The sequence below is a fragment of the Plectrocnemia conspersa genome, unplaced genomic scaffold (assembly GCF_051122295.1).
Source record: "Plectrocnemia conspersa isolate PC_06_02 unplaced genomic scaffold, ASM5112229v1 ptg000007l, whole genome shotgun sequence".
NCBI lineage: Eukaryota > Metazoa > Arthropoda > Insecta > Trichoptera > Polycentropodidae > Plectrocnemia > Plectrocnemia conspersa.
The window spans coordinates 6,443,525-6,461,369 of record NW_028277171.1 but is presented as its reverse complement, the minus strand read 5'-3'; the positions used below and the strand labels follow the sequence as shown (position 1 = coordinate 6,461,369).

At 32.8% G+C, this 17,845-nt stretch overlaps 2 protein-coding genes across 4 annotated transcripts in view; one reads left to right on the top strand and one right to left on the bottom strand.

Annotated features, from left to right (window-relative positions):
• Positions 1-17,845, bottom strand: part of Flo2 (flotillin-2) — a 211,947-nt gene that overhangs the window by 15,843 nt on the left and 178,259 nt on the right. The window contains exons 2-3 of the mRNA XM_088188760.1: positions 9,408-9,502; positions 9,145-9,346 (exon numbers count right to left, since the gene is read on the bottom strand). Of these exons, the coding sequence (XP_088044886.1) occupies positions 9,145-9,346; positions 9,408-9,502 (297 nt within the window). The remainder of the gene's footprint in view (positions 1-9,144; positions 9,347-9,407; positions 9,503-17,845) is intronic.
• LOC148233752 (glucose dehydrogenase [FAD, quinone]) lies at positions 9,723-16,977 on the top strand. 3 transcript variants are annotated; one of them, XM_088188754.1, is made up of 4 exons: positions 9,723-9,877; positions 14,628-14,889; positions 14,953-15,123; positions 15,192-16,977. In XM_088188754.1, the coding sequence occupies exons 2-4, from the start codon at positions 14,682-14,684 to the stop codon at positions 16,688-16,690; spliced, it is 1,878 nt and encodes a 625-aa protein (XP_088044880.1). In that variant the 5' UTR covers positions 9,723-9,877; positions 14,628-14,681; the 3' UTR covers positions 16,691-16,977. The 3 variants fall into 3 exon arrangements, with proteins under 3 accessions (XP_088044880.1, XP_088044879.1, XP_088044881.1); XM_088188753.1 differs by lacking the exon at positions 9,723-9,877 and adding an exon at positions 11,934-12,004; XM_088188755.1 differs by lacking the exon at positions 9,723-9,877 and having other exon boundaries at positions 14,553-14,889.

Here is a 17,845-nt window from a genome sequence, read left to right as displayed (position 1 = left end):
TTTTTATTCAGTTAATTACAACAAAATCCCTGAGATACTGTTTATAAAGCTCTAAATTTCGCTTGACCAAGATATGTCAAAAATACGAGATGCGACACTGGCAATCTACCAATTTCATAAAATTTAAAACCACGACTATTGCAGCCAAAAAGAAAAACTGAATTAGGGACGATTCCAAAATCGATGCAACCTTGACTGAACTAGTAATCTTCATGCTCCATGTTCAATGTCACGGTTATGTAAGCAATCTATCGAAGCAAAGATAGAACTGTATATTTCTTAAAAGCTAGATTATTTTAAAGAATGATTAAAAAATAAAGGGCGCAAAATAATTTCTGGAATGCGAACTGGATGTCGTAAACAAATTTAAAAATTCTTCGTATACAAACATGTTGATATTTTGTGGAATGAAAGGTATTTGGCTTATTATCGTTTCAATAATAATTTTAAAAACATGTACCCTTATTATTATATATATTGAAATCACTATCTTGAGGTACGATAGGAAGATCGAAGAACTACGTGTCGAGATCGATTGCGTCATCCGCGAAAAGTCCTTTCCAGATGAAAAAAACGACAGACAATGAATCACCTGGGAGGCGGGCGAATGCCGAGTCTCGCGAGATCGCCTTGGTCCACAAATGCTGGTTAGAATATCATGAAATTAGAACACGGCCAATGAGACGAAAGTTGTTCGTATGGTGGTTAATCTCGAGGAATCCCCTTTATGACTCACGACAAAATAGCACCTGTCAAAGCGTAGACAATAGTAATTGACGCTGACGATTATTACAAACATTCCAATAGATAAGAGCGATACGTAACAACACCTCGGAAAATAGTCTAATCCATTTATTCATAATGAAAATCAAACAATTTACAGACAAAGAACGTATAAAATTTATACGACTATGATTAGAAAACGTTCTTTATCCTGCCCCCACTTCTCGGATATTTTTTTAAAATCCATTTATAACATTGAAGAAAAAGCTGCCTGTCAATGTTGTTTGTGAAGATAACCAGCGAGAACTGTCTGTTAATCAAAAGTTAAAAATTATTTTGAATTGCAACGTGTCTTGGCTCTTCATAGATCAAAGTGGAATCAAAATACATATGCCTCAACTTGATACATTTAAGAGACTGGTTTTTCCGCTGTGAATATATTGAGTTGTTACAAAAGTAGTTGCTCTTTTTTAATAATAAAACATTTAATTATTTTAAATGTGGAATTATGAATTTAATCAATTATAATTCACATTATATCTTATTAGTTACTTTATTAATCCCATTCTTATAAACATATTTAGGTTTTAGGCATAAACTTATCTAGGGATGTTTTACATTCTTCTACAGATTTTTTACATAAAAATAAATAATAATTGCTAGGTGTAGAGTCCAGAGAGAGTGAAGGATGTTATGGACATTCGATTGGTCAATATTCAAATTTTTGTCATCAATTTTAATAGGTAAGCGGATCTCATTTTCCAAGAATAAACCCTCGAATCGATCCAAAAAAGTTATTGCCACACTTTTGCTTTGTATTAATTTACGTTCTTAGACACTGTGGTCATATACTTGCTTGTATTTTACAAAAATATATTGAAACTTTATGGACACCATGTACATTGAGTATATTATATACTGTAACAATTTCATATCTGGGTTAAGGTACACAAAATTTGAATTATAGTGGTATTAAAAAAATTTAAAATATCATCGCTACATCACATTATTTTTCCATTTATCAGGTATACCGTTGAACATTTAATCAACATATATGTATAAATTAAGCATTTTTAACTAAAACTAAATACATATTACATTTATTTTTGCTGCATATTATTTAAATACTCTTCAAATTATCTTTGCTCTTTATTTAAATAGCAGTAAAAAATCATGATTATTGAACAAATTAAACAGAAATATTATTTATATTGACATAGCAAAAACGTGCATTTACACATCTATACATGTATTAGGTTTTAAAGATTGACATTTTATTGTCAATATATAATACCTTATTAATTACGACATTGTATCAAAACGTCTTCATAAAAAACCTTAACCATTCACCTTGCGATGGCCAAATATCATATATAATTATATATATATATATATATATATATATATATATATATATATATATATATATATATATATATATATTTTCAATGCTTAAAAGTCATAAAATAACCACTTATAGAGAAATAAATATAAATTTATAAAAGAGCTACATAGCTATTATGAAATTAGATATGCTGATGATTTACACATCCCTCAAACATTTTCTGTGAAAATCTATTGCATTTAAAACATTTAACGCTTTACCAAAATCAACTAGGAATACACCCATACCTCGCTATACGGCCGCTCTTTATACGGCCTTTCGCTATAACGGCCCTCTTCAATTAAGGCACGTTTTCGATATACGGCCTAAAATGTTTCGCTATAACGGCAAAAAAAACTTTTTTTCGATGTCGATTTTTAAAAAAAATTTAAAAAATAGATTTAATTTGCATAATTTTAAAATGAAAGGTGAAGCAGCTAGCGCCGATGAGGCCGCATCTAAGGAATATCCCAACATTTTAAAGGGAATTTTTGAAAGAGGGGTCATAAACCTGAACAAGTGTTTAACGTAGACGAAACAGGGCTTTATTGAAAGCGAATGCCTGATTGCACGTACATTTCAAAAACCGAAAAATCTGCGCCTGGTTATAAGGTGTCTAAAGAACGATTAACTTTGCTACTTGGTGCAAATGCCGCGGGTGATTTTAAGCTAAAACCACTTTTAATATATTTGTCCGAAAATCCAAGGCCTCTTAAAGGACTAAATAAAAATCAATTACCCGTCATATGGAGATCCAACAAGAAAGCTTGGATGACTAAAGCTACTTTAGAGGATTGGTTCAAAAATCACTTTTGCACAGAAGTGAAAAAATATTTGCGAGACAATAACTTAAGCAACAAGACTTGGCTAATTTTGGATAATGTACCAGGGCATCCTACTAATTTATCCGAACTATCTGAAGATGTCATGATTGAGTACCTTCCGAAAAATACAACAGCTCTGATCCAACCAATGGATCAGGGTGCAATAGCCACTTTTAAGGCATATTACCTACGCCGAACTTTCCGACAACTTATAAGGGAAACCGATGGTAAATCTTCAATTAAAACATTTTGGAAAAACTATAACATCAAGGATGCTGTTGACAGCATCAGTGAATCATGGAAGGAATTAAAATAACAACAATGAACCATGTTTGGAAAAAAATATGGCCAGAATATGTAAAAAGTACTGATGCGGAAGTTAATTGCCTTCCTGAAATTAGGCAAAACATTTTGGATCTAGCACATGATCTCGGCTTTAAAGGTTTGAACGAACGTGATGTGCTTGATCTACTTGAAGCTGATAGGGAACCATTTCATATAAGGAATTCATTCAATTGCAAGCAGAACCGGCATTTGATGAAGAGACAGAGCCTGTTGTATTCAAACAGCTAACATCAAAAAAATTGTCAAAGGCTTTTTCCTATTTCGAACAAGGAATACACATCTTCCTTGAAAACGATCCTGACGTCGAACGTAGTGCTAAAGTTTTTCGAGGAATTAACTCAGCCATTAGCTGTTATTAATCACTGAAAGAGCCAAAAAGGCAAGACAAACATCGTTGGGCAATTTTTTTAAGCCAGGCCCATCCTTACCAGCGAAAAACGAGAACGACAGTGATCTGAAGGTTACCATTTCTTTATCGTCTTCAGATTAAAGCCATTTTAAAAAAAATTATGTATGTATTCATACACATACTTTATGTAACATGAAGTTGTTTCATTTTTGTTTATGGATTATTGTTGGTTTTTGGAGTCTGTTATTATTTTATGTACAAATGTATGTACTTGTTATGTATGTATTTTTGATTTAAATGAAATATAAAGATAAAATTCATTTTAAATGATAAACTATGTTACATTTTTAACAAATATGGAACCGATCATATTGAATTTGTATGAATTTGTATTAGAATAATTGATTCGTTATACGGCTTTTCGCTTAGCGGCCAAGTTTCGTGGAACGTATCTAGGCCGTAAAGCGAGGTATGGGTGTAGTTGCATGGAAATTAAAAAATATTTTTTTAATAAATTCATGCAATTTTAATCAAATAAATTTAAGTTAATAAATAATACATATATCACTATATATATTATAATTGTTTTTATGTAAAATCCTTCTTATTTTAAATATTCTAATTATTTTTATTATATAATATTAATGTATTAAATTATGTTTAAATCAAGCATCGATAAGGCACAGTATCATCTAAAATCAAAACGCAAAACGAACGTCGCACGTATGATTTACCAATCACTGCGGATATAAAGTAGCTTTACGGAAATAGTTATTGCCCCATTGAATTTCTCAGCGCGTGCCATATTTAGTACAATCATAATATGCATCCAAAAATAATGACGTATAGGAAGTAGAAGAATCAACAAAGCCGATAAATCAAACTACAGTTTACAAGCTCCTTGATAATAACATCTCAAAAACATCATAAAACATACGCACACATCCGATCGACTGGATATGATTCAAGTATGAAAAAATGTTTGAGGACATTTGCTCCGGTGGTGTTGAAAATGGCGATCGTATATCGAACCAGAGCGAACCGAGGTCGAAATGCGAATGAACCGAAAACGTTCGGCCGAACCGAGGTCGGTTCGACGCCCCTTCGACGATGCGATAATTGAATAGGGTTCGAAAAAAACATTGTCCATCGGCAAAGACAATGGTCGGCTTGTGCAAGTGGCAGAAAGGAAAGGCCTTCGTCGTGGAAAAGGTAAGAATTATCGCCACTTCCGGACGTATGTGGTAAGGTCGTCCAGAAGTACATGCGTTTATACATGTGGGTAATTCTGAAACGGTAGCAAGAACGCTGAAGGCGTATTATAATCGTTAGAAACGAGCGGTCGACTTTGGAAAGCAAACAAAGGGGAGGACGTTGGAAATGTATATTATCATCGCCTAATGATATTTCTATAATGGACGCCATTAAAAAAGTTTTAAAGCAATATCGTGTTGATTTTAAAAGCAACTAAAAAACTGATATTATGCGTTATATCCAGATAAGAAATTCATGAAATCAAAAATAGTACAAACAAGGAAATAATCGCTAGCTAGATATATCAAATGCTGAAAAAATCTTAAACTTGATATATAAAAGCTGAATCATATCATATAAAAGGCAATGCATATTAAATATAAAGCATTTTTTAAGATTGAATAATTTCGTGATATTCAAACTGACCTTCGCTCGATTTTAAGACACTTAACTTTTTGCTTTGAAATTACTTGAAAGACCAGGCGATAATAAAAGTTTACGTTGTTTGGAAAAAAATAATGAATCATGGCAAGTATTTTTTAAACATTGGAAGTGATTGACATTGGTGTTTATTTTATTTACTTTTTAAATTATTAATGTGTATATATCGTATGATAAAAGAGTTTTTTATTCGGAGTTTATAATAAAATTATATATAATAAGAATCACTTTATTATTAATATTGATGTGTGTATTACCAGTGAAAACAAATTTTCAATAGAATTTCAGTGAAATCATATCTGAATACATTTTCACCAGTAGTATTTCTATCAGTGAAAATATAATTTATCTGTCAGGTGCTAGTTAAATTATTTGCTGCTTTAAACTGTTTTTGACAGGTAAGAAACGTGTAAAAAGCGACTTTTGTTACAAAACATAACATCACCTGTTAATGCCAAAATGAAAATATAACTTCACTATAACAATTGCGAAACATCAATTCGACGTTCAAACCCAAACATAACCTGAACGAATTAACCAAACCCAACTTGCCTCAAAGACAGTTCTGAAACTAACTACAATTCTTTAAGTCCAGATGGGTTTGTTTAATTCGTTAATGTTATGTTTGGATTTAAACAGCAAATTGAGTTTTATATACATACAATTTAAGTTATATTTTAACTTTAACACATTAAACTATGTTTGATTGATATTTAAACAGAAATTCTTTTCGCCATATTTATTTTTTTGTACGAGAAAACATTACTGTTAAGTTTTTGGTCGAATTTGCAGCGATTATTCTAGTGTCAAACTATTTTTCTGTAATTTTATTTTATTTTGAATTTATCTACTGCTCGATTGGGATTATTATAAAAACTAATTGTAAAATCATTCACTCAAATTATGAACAGCAAAAGATCTACAAACAAACCCTAATGCCTGCACTACACTCTCTGGAAGTTGTCCGAACCGAAGTTACAACTGAAGTCGACCGAGACCTACGACTTCGAGTAAGCGACCACACTGCCACAAATTTCATATGCGTCCGGACCGCGGTCGTGAATGACGTCCGGACAGCGGCTTCTGTCACGTACAGCTGGCATATTTGCGCGCAATCGAAAAATGTACCAAATAATCGCAATTTTTAAATTGTCATTTAATTAAGTTTGTGTGGGCACTCACCAATACAATATCAGTGAAAAATTTCGGTCGTAAATATTCAATTTATGCAAAATCTTTGTCGGCTTTTGCAAAATGCCATAAGGCATAAAAATGATACTTCAGAATACGAACACCACATTTGTGACTATCCTAGAATTTATCACTATCGATTCTTAATAAGAATTCGTTATGGTGTGACATTTTTATAAACCGATCTAGGAAAATACATAAGGATATTCGAAACGATTTTTTTTAACAAAATCAAGTAGCAATAATTATTTTTTAATTATTTAATTTGATATGAAAAAAATATATAATAACGATATCTGTTAGAAGAATATACTATCAAAAATATAATTAATCCCTTTTGATGCCCTAAAATATTCAAAGATGTCAGTAAGAGTCTGTTGAAGTCCCCGATAAGCATGTGGTATTATAACTTGACCACGTGACTACAATGCAGCGCTCGACATGCGTGTTGACTATAGAACGCCTACGCGCATACTGAAATTGAACCAAGTTACTCGTTCTATCTGTTTGCGAAAAACCATATCATTATCTCTCTCACTTTCGTCACTTAACACGCGAGAGAGCGAAAGGGGAAGTATATCACAGCTCGCGCTCGAAAGAGCAGCTCCGACTTCGGTTCGTTTGCCGACAATGTTCGGAAGCGCTCGAAGCTGCCCAGTCGATTCACTTTACCTCCCGTTCTCGGTAACCTCGGACAACCTCCGAGAGATTTTAGAGCGGGCAGAACTCGACCGAAGTAACCCACTATATTCTCCGTCCTTGGCCAACCTTGGCCAACTTCCAGAGAGTGTAGTACAGGCATAATAAATACCAGCAGATAGTTTTATTTGCTAATCTAAAAATTACACCATTAAAAAATAAGCTAATTAATTTGACTAAAAATACTGGAAAGTATAAATTTACAGAAAACAATATCTAAATAACTCCCGAGGTTATGTTTCACAACTACGTAACATAATACGAACATCTAAATCTAAAATTTAAATATTATTAACGCGTTCAAGCAGTTCATTTTGATATGTCAATATTTACGTTATATTCCTGTAATTAACTTTGTAAATCAAGACACATACATATATACAGGCAATGTGATTTTAATCACTCTATTTTATATCTTGAACAATTAATTGAAATCAAAATTACAGGTATATTTATTTTGATATATCCGTTATCAGTTATTAGAATCAGTAAAGCCGAAAATTCCAACATAACTTTTGAAGAAATTGTGTTGGTTTCAAAGAAAGTACAAATACAAAGAGATAAGTTTAATTTATAACAAGCACACCAGAATTTCAGAATGTAATCGCATATACATATAACATTCAAACAAAATATTATTATTAAAATATCAATGACTGTAAAGCTTAAGATTTATTCCATGTAAACTATATTTTATAATATATGTAAAAATATAACACTATTATAGCAGCAGTAAAATTAAATAGAGAAACAATAATATAATTTTGCAAAAATTCCGATTAACATTTTTTTTTTGCATTAATAGAAATAATTTATAGTGAATTAAAATTTTGTAATTATTGAGTACCTATAATGAATTCCAAATCTGCTTCTAATGAGCAACATGCAGTTGTAAGTTTTGATTATGTGAAACCCCTTCCTTCTGCTAAATGCCAAATAATGGATTCGAGTTAGGCAGTGACTCGGGATCGACGCCGGGGCTTCGCCCTTGGCTTGTCAGGCTTGCATAGAAGGCTCCCACAGCAAACTCTGGGGCTTCGCCCTTGGATAGTATTTAAAATATATTTCAATCTTGAAGACTTTTAGAAATTATCTCAACTGCATATACAAAAAAAAATATAATATCGAAGCATTGATATGTTTTGAATTTTGAATTTAATTAAAAATAACAAAAACAACGAAGACGGTAAAATAAAAGGATGTAAACTTTGATAGTATATATGTATGAAGCATGTATATTATTTGTAGCTTTTAAAGGTAAAAAAGTGATATCTTAAAAAATATAAAAATAGTTAAAATATGTATTTATGTTTAATAAATATAAATTTACAAAAAGTAGTGTGTTTTATACTGCTTACATATAATGTGTTTAAAAGGAATATAATAATTAAGTCTAAGAGACATCTATGAGCACTATTAAAAGTTTTTCTATCAAGTATTTAAACCATAGTGAAATTTTTATTCGTGACTATTTTTGTTAAAATAATATTTTTATGGAGTTGAATTTTGTATTAATTATTTTTCTAAAATATTAAGGTAAACATTTTTTCGTCTGAAACGAATAAGAGTAGTGGTCTTATATAATATATTCTAATCATTTATTTATTTTTTTAGATCAAATGATTTTTACTTCTTTGCGTATATTTTTTCGATACTGTATTTAGCACATTTTCATTACTTTTAGATATAAATAAAAAAAAGCATGTCACCAGATGACCTACTTCATATAAGCACAATGTAAACTTAATAATCTTAATTGATAACAAAAACAAAGTTATGAATATGTCACAAAAAACTATGAGAAAACAAGGTTTGTGCTTATTTTTATACTTATTTTCAGATAACGATAGAGCTAATTTGTTTCGACTATAGTATATATAATACTTTATAAATCGGTAAATGCAATAAAAATAAAAATATTCTATTGTACTCACCGAGGATAGCTCTCAGGTGTCCTTCGAGGGTCTGGAGGATCGTCATCTTGATCTCTTTGACGCTCTTTCCGAGGAATTGTTCGGAGGCAGTACCCAGCAGTTCATCAGCCTTCATGATTTTGCACTGCGCCACTCCTGTCACAGTTAGAGGTACACCCTGAGCGGTCTCGACGCCATCGCACATCGGATTCAGAGTCATGACCTATTGATATATTACATATTATTTTATAGAGTGATTTAATCATATCGATTGTTAAACTAACCTCTAAAGAGAGTCGCTGAACATCGGTGACTAGCCACCAAGCCCAAGCCCATCCTCCGACGATCGTTCGTTTTTTCATTGATCCGCAGCATCCTCCTAAAAAATAAACAAAAGACACAATTAGACTACCGCAACGAGTCGACGACACGCGCAATTCTCTCGACCCCGATCGATTTGGAATTTGACTGATTTTTCCTCGATTTTTGGACGATTGGGAAGCGTCATTGAGAGACATAGCGGTGTTGTAAGAGAGAGAGAAAGACTTACACCCGAGTGAAAACACCGATCGACGGTCAAGGCCCGACAAAACTATGTCAGCCAAGGCAAGTGAGAAGACTTGGGCGTCAGTCTTTCAGGGACGACCGACAAGAAACGTCAGTGCTGCGTGTTCAACCTTACCGGTATATAAATTGCGGAAAAGCGCGAAAAGCTTTCGGATAAGCCGACTTTGATACGGAGCAAGGGAAAACTGTAAGTTGTTTCAGTACCTATATTAATTTTTTATTAATTTTCTGACACGTGCAAAACCACACACTATAATTACTTAACACTTTCACACACGACCACTTTCATTTGAAAGACGAACACTTTATTAGTCTATAATTTTGAAACAGGATAAACAAAACAAAGCATATTAAAATAAATAAAAATACATATTGTTTTTTAATTTCTCGTTCATTTGTCTATAATATATCAATGTATGAGTTTAGGTTTTTCTATTTGCATTTGAATTTATTCAATTATTTTTTTGTATTCATTTAACAATGTTTTTAACCGTATAAGATACGCACTACACATATTCTTTGTTAATAACGGAACTTTCGCATGCATAATCGAACGCGCTGAGTAAGCCTCGACGATCTTTTTTTAATCTTATATAACGGAATCAAGACGATCATCAAGGATAATATACATAGAATGTCTCATAGGTTACCGGCGAAAGTTATACTATGTTGAAAGTTGTTATTTTGTTAGAATTTCACTAAGCCCGCGAGCAAAAACAATATGCGATGATCGTGAACCACGATCGATTTTTAATCATCAATGTGAGATAAGAAAACAAGAAAAAAATAACGATAAAAATTAAAATGATTTGTATAACATAAATAACCCTTTTGTATAAGCTTATATATACGTACACCATGTGTTTATGTTATGTAAACAAAACATCAAGTGACAAAAATTTAAATCAATAAAATTGTACAATCGCTTCACAATACATATACAAGATTTTTAACATTATAAATAAATGTATAAGAAAGCATTTACGGTATACTTTGCTAAAACGACGGATAGAGAGTTATAAAGCGAATAACAGGTTTTTTCACTTGCTGGTACATTAAATCGCGTTTTAATTTGCAATACTAGAAGCCCGAAAAAAACTATATAAACGTAAACATCATCAGAAACCAATAAAGAAAATTTGTAGAATAATTTAATTTTTATCAAACTAAAATTTTTATTATAATCAGTATTTTTTTATATATCTAATGTTAAAACTTTACAGAAACAACATAAAAAACTAAATTTATCAGTCTCACTTATATCTTTTTATAAATTTTTGAGACGCTTTTACAGCATATTTATTTCAAGTGAACCTGAAAATATCATATTAATTTCTTCATAACTTCGTTCGTTTCTTATTACTTGCGCAATACATACGCATACTTCGCTTTAACAATCTGAAAAAGGTATTGTGACTTTGAGCTTCATCGAACACTCATCGGCCATCGAGCATGGAGAAATTTCCAAAGTACGATGTACGAGTCACGTACGCTCTTCTAGAAGAACATCCACTCCATACACACCCAGTATTTATGATTGAGATGCATCCCAGAGCCACACGCGATGAGGTTAGACCGTAGGTCGCTGCTTTTTAAGAGCGTGTTTTTCAGACAATTACTATAATTGGAAGCGCGCCTTGGGAACAATGACCTGTTTATGTTACATTCTAGGTAGTTTATTTTATTTTCTTATTATTATATAGCTTAACGTGCTGACCCTAACGTCTCATAATAGAAAGTGTCCATCGCGAATCGGCGCGACTTGAATATGAAGATAGATCATTGGCGGCTCGTGATTGATTTTTTGCAAATTAAATTAGTGATTAATTTCCAATTGACACAGTTAATTATGTAAATCAATAATGAATAAGTTTGACAAAAACAACATTTATTATTTTATAATATAATTTGAAAGCAGTCTAATTTATTGTTTCAATTTTAAATTCATTGCTAGTGCGACACCCAGTACTTAAGCTCATACGTCTTATCTATTGCCTGAACACAAATACAATGACTTGATATAAATGAATATTTCTGCAATATGATGCAAAAATTTTCATCAAAATGCAATCGGTCTCATATAGCTTCAATATTACATGTCACCGTGCCCTTCGATGAAAACGTTACGATACAAAATACGTGACAAGACTTAACGCGCGTATAATTAGTCTAAATTCGTTACACAGCGTTAGCCCCACCGAAAAACAGTTACCAAACAATTTTGCTTTTCATTACGGTTCAGACAGTTATTGAACAGAAGCGTCTGGACATCATTGGAGCAAGCAGCTTTAAAACTAAAGGTCACGGTTTTCAGGTATTTGCAACTTGACTTTCAATACTAACATCTAGTATAATAATATCGATGAATATCTAACTAAAATATTTAACGTATGTTTTATTAGTAAGACTTAAACTTGATTTCAATATGAAATAAAAACATTTTTATTATATCTATTTATGTTATTATAATAAAGTCCGGTTAAGTCATCACAATTAAACCTTGTTGTTCGATATTTTAACAGTGATTTAAGAAACAGTTTCTTCAAATTAAAATAAATATATTATAAAAGTGCATATGTTACAGTGAATGTGTATTACTATTTATTTTCATTAACGTTTATTTGATATTTTTAAAATTGCGAATTACAAAACGCAGGTAGTCATTTTTTCTTTAACGTACCGCTGCATTTACTATATTATATGTGTGCTCTTTTTTGTTTTGATAAATATTTGTATGTAATTTAAAAGTCATGGCCATAACAAAAAATAGTAGAAAAAACACTTTGTAATTGCCGAAGTTCCAAAAATTACCCATATTTTCTAGTTCATATTATGCAGCTTTTAAGTCAATACAAATAATGTTTATCTTTGATTTTTTTAAAGTGATTTGCTACACAGATGTGGTATTCGTATTCTGAAGTATCATTTTTATGCCTTATGGCATTTTGCAAAAGCCGACAAAGATTTTGCGTAAATTGAATATTTATGACCGAAAAGTTTTCATTGATATTGTATTGGTGAGTGCCCACACAAACTTTTATAATTATCAGTAGCGTAATTTTAATAATATGACAATTTAAAAATTGAGATTATTTGGAACTTTTTTCGATCGCGCGCAAATATGCCGGCTGTATGTGACAGATGCCGCTGTTCGGACGTCACTCGCGGCCGCCGTCCGGACGGCATATGAAATTAGCGACAGTGTGGTTGCTTACTCGAAGTCGTAGATCTTGGCCGACTTCAGTTGTAACTTCGGTTCGGACAACTTCCAGAGAGTGTAGTGCAGGCATTACATTAATTTTTTTCGACTATTTGTTATTATGGCCATGATTATTATAATTTACATAAACATATTCTGCAAAATATAAAAGAGCACACATGGAATATAGTAAATGCAGCGGTACATTAAAGCAAAAATGAATACATGCGTTGTGTAATTTACAGAGAAATAACACACAACTGTTTTTAGATTTGATCGGTTTTTAGTGTTAATTATTTTAAGATATATGTGCATTTAAATTAATACCTTGTTCCATATAGTTAATTCGTTGTGCATTTAAGTAAGATAAATCTTCGAAGAGTTATTCATGGGGTGTTCACTGTTCTGATCAATACTCGCTGTCTAACAGTAATGCACAAATAATTATTTTAATGGAAAAATAATTTAATTATTGCTCATTTAACTTCTCCTCATTCAGTAATTATAAACACTTTCTGAATTTAATTACTTATTGTGAATACATTATAATTCTATCGACAGCAAATATACATAAAACTAAAAGATTTTGAGGAGGCATTGTATAGAGTAGGGATTCGCAAAATATATCCCGCAGAACACTGTGTAACGTAAATAAGTGATCAGTGAAAAATAATCAAAACTAACCATTTGGTTGCTGAAATCTTACATGTCAGCTTTTGCTACTTTGACAATAACTTCTGGATTAGACGACATCATTAGGGAGAGAATCAGATACATATTTAATGGGCTGTAGGGTATTTGTTTCAGGAGGTACATCACCTATTTTTTTTACATTTTAATAGTGATCCCAAAAAGCTAGGTAGCAAAGGGTTAATATGAGCCTGGAATAAGTAACAGGCGAGCAAAAAAAAACAAGATTATTTCATTTTTAATTGGAGATTTTACCTCAGAACGATTTGTATTTTGACATTTGCAATGTCTAAATACAAATCGTCTACTATACTTTGTTTAATAAAAATGTGTTCTATACTTCGTTTCATTTAACAGAGTCACTTTAAGGCTCATCTCGTATTTTATTGGTCCGCTTACGCCGAGCAAAGTTGTCATATACGTTCCAATTACTTCATTATTATTCCGACACTCGCAACGCACGGACGTCTTAAAATTGTTATCGCTATACACACGTAAATGATAATGATTGATTTTGATAGCTTATAACTTTAACTATTTCAACATAAAAAATATTTAAAAAAATATAAAGGAGTAATGATAAGTATATCGAACGTATATCCGCATCTTGTACTTTAGAGCAAAAAAATCTTATTTTCACTTATGAATAATGACGAAATGGATAGATTTCAAAGTGACTGTTAAAACGGTGTAAAATTTTGGAATAGCTCACTAATGCCACCGCAAAGCTTCTTCAAAAATATGTCTATATATATTTTTTTTTTATAGAAATCGTCACTTTATGGTTTATGTTATGTTCTATATTATGATATATTTATGTATACACTTTACAAACATTAACATTTGTCACGGAACACATCCAAAATTATGTAAGACAAAACAATAAATAAATCTACAACGCTGGCACGTCCGTCTGAATTATTCGCTTACAAAACGCAAATATTACCATATGGTTTCGCCACGTGCGTGACTCTACTTTTCTTTTCTAAGAACGCATAGAAAATTCTCAAATTAGCGAAGAGACATAACAGAAACATGTTGATTGCAGATTGGCTCAGTTTGAGGGATGTTAGTCTAACAATTGTAAAAAGAAAGCTGAAAGATGAGTGCAATTGTGGGTGCGGCGACGGCTTTGGGGGGTGCTGCTGCTAGTGCGACAACTCAAGTGGCATGGTTCATACCTATGCTAGTGGCTGCCATAGCTTTCTTCCAGTACGAGATAATGGACCCAGAATCGAGGGTCGCAGACATCGAGATGGATGACATGCTGACTGAATATGATTTTATAGTCATAGGAGCCGGTTCTGCAGGTATGTATTAATATTAAAAATATGGTTTTCACATGTGTAACACAAGCATGTATTATTTTTTAGGCGCAGTTTTGGCGAATAGATTAACTGAAATCGAAGACTGGAACGTTTTACTTTTGGAGGCAGGGGGCGATGAAACTGAAATAAGCGACGTGCCATTATTAGCTGCTTATCTGCAATTAAGTAAGCTCGATTGGAAGTATAAGACTGAGCCTCAAGGCACTGCATGCTTAGGTATGTATTATGAATAACATGTATAATTATAAAATATGTTTTTAAATTATAAATTAATATCTTTTTAGCTATGGAAGGTGGAAGATGTAATTGGCCCAGAGGAAAAGTGTTGGGTGGTTCTTCAGTGTTGAATTACATGCTGTATTTGAGAGGAAATCATAAAGATTACGATATCTGGGAAGCGCAGGGAAATCCGGGTTGGGGTTCTAAAGAAGCTTTGTACTATTTCAAAAAGTCTGAAGATAACCGCAATCCTTATTTGACCGAGACTCCGTATCATTCCCAAAATGGTTATTTGTCGATTGGAGAAGCGCCATTCCACACGCCTTTAGCGGCTGCTTTTGTACAGGCCGGTGTTGAAATGGGCTATGAAAATAGAGACATCAACGGCGAGAAGCAGACGGGATTCATGGTTGCCCAAGGCACTACGAGAAGGGGGAGTCGGTGCTCTAGCGCCAAAGCCTTCATTAGACCGGCGCGCCTCAGGAAGAACCTTCACGTGGCTATGAACGCGTTCGCCACTAAGGTACTGATAGATCCCGTTACTAAGGTGGCGTACGGTGTGGAATTCGTCAGAGACAAACTGGTTCACAGAATAAAAGCCAGGAAAGAAGTGCTGGTATCCGGCGGCTCGGTCAACTCGCCCCAACTGCTCATGCTCTCCGGTATAGGACCTAAAGCGGAGTTAGCCAAGCATGGAATACCGCTGATACAAGATTTGCAAGTCGGAGAGAATCTACAAGATCACATAGCTCTCGGCGGTTTGACGTTCATGATAAATCAGCCCGTAGCCATAGTGGAGAATAGAATGCACACCATGACTACGCTCATGCAATACGCAGTGTTCGGAGAAGGTCCTTTGACTATATTAGGAGGAGTGGAAGGTCTTGCATTTGTAAACACGAAATACGCTAACGCTTCCGACGACTTTCCCGATGTAGAGTTTCATTTCATATCTGGATCGACAAATTCAGACGGCGGTAACCAAGTAAAAAAAGCTCATGGACTGACGGATAAATTTTATAACGCCGTATTTCGCCCAATCAACAACATGGATTCTTGGAGTATTCTGCCCATGCTGTTGCGACCGAAGAGTAAAGGTAACATAAAATTGCGAAGCAAGAATCCGTTCGATTATCCCTATATATATCCGAACTACTTCCAAGATGAAAGGGATTTGCATACGCTCAGGGAAGGTGCTAAAATAGCCGTGGCTCTGTCCAGAACCAAAGCCATGCAGAGATTTAGCTCACAGATGTCGACACACTTGTTTCCACCGTGTATGCAGTTTCAGCAATTTACTGATGCTCATTACGAATGCATGATTAGGCAATATTCGGCTACCGTTTACCATCCAGTAGGAACGTGTAAAATGGGTCCTTATTGGGACAAAGGAGCGGTGGTGGATCCGCAGCTGAGAGTTTATGGGATCAGGGGTTTGAGGGTGATAGACGCGAGTATCATGCCGAATTTAGTAAGCGGAAATACAAATGCACCGGTGATGATGGTAGCGGAGAAAGCCAGCGATATGATAAAGGAATTTTGGTTGGGTAACCAAATGCAGTGAACTAAATAGTAGTTCAATTGTATAAGTAGGCAATGTGATTTACATCGTTTAAATAACATACCTATGAAAAAAATAATGATTCTATACATCAGTATTAAGAGTGTAACATTAAATTGAAAGCGACAGACTGTATTTTTAAATATATAAAACATGTGATTATTTATGTTATAACTATTTATTTTAAATTAGTTTTGTGTGAATAGTATATAAAAAACTTTTCACAAATAAGTGTATTTTGTAATTATTGTACATATGAACTATTTTTATTTTTAAGTACAAGAAATAAATATATTATTATTATTATATTTTTTTTTACAAATATAAGAAAACATGAAAATATATAATTTAAGTTGTTAGTTTATAACCCTTATCTAGTTAACAAGAACAAAAATAAAACTATGAATAATAAGATAAATCACAGAAAAATACAAAAACGTTCAGGTAAAAAATAAAATAAATATACACTAATGCATTATTTAAATTATTAAGATTAAGCCTATTTATAACTATAACTTATGGAAGGACTTTATGACTCTAAAGCAAAATGTGTTCAGGCATTTGATGTGTATACTTAAATTTAAGTTTGGTCTTAACAATTATGGGAATTGGTGGATTTATATGGTCTATATTATGACATTTAATCAATGGTATTAAAAATCTACTATGGTGATTTTTAAAGTTTACCATAGAAAGGTATATTATTATTTATTTTAAATGATTGAGTTAATAAAAAAAATATAAGTGTTACTCCACACCTAGCAAGCGTGTGTTATTATCGATATATTTAGCGGTTTATATAGTAAAACATTTTTTCCTTCATAATACACTTTTTCTGTTTAATATGTTTTTAGGAACGCACTGGCATAAGGCCTTTTGGACTAGACTTCCGCGATATATTTAGTAAATTTAGTAATCTCGCTCGACCTCCATTTTATCCGCTTTCATTGTTATCTTATAAGTGGTAGAGGCAAGCCTGCCGTGAGAAGGGGGGGAGAAGACAAATTCTCAGGGCCGGCCTCTGGAAAATATCATAGCAAGAATATAAGTACGAAAAAAGTAAAAACCGACCTCAAATAATGAATCTGAACTAAACTACAGATGTTTGAGATGTATGTACTGATGTATTTCAGGTTCAGTACCTTCAGCCTTTTTTAT

Bases quoted from the DNA above. Each gene is read 5' to 3' on its own strand.
- LOC148233752 (XM_088188754.1), top strand. From the start codon at position 14,682: ATGAGTGCAATTGTGGGTGCGGCGACGGCTTTGGGGGGTGCTGCTGCT. The intron at 14,890-14,952 runs GTATGTATTAAT...ATTATTTTTTAG, and splicing joins CATAGGAGCCGGTTCTGCAG to GCGCAGTTTTGGCGAATAGA. The intron at 15,124-15,191 runs GTATGTATTATG...ATATCTTTTTAG, and splicing joins TCAAGGCACTGCATGCTTAG to CTATGGAAGGTGGAAGATGT.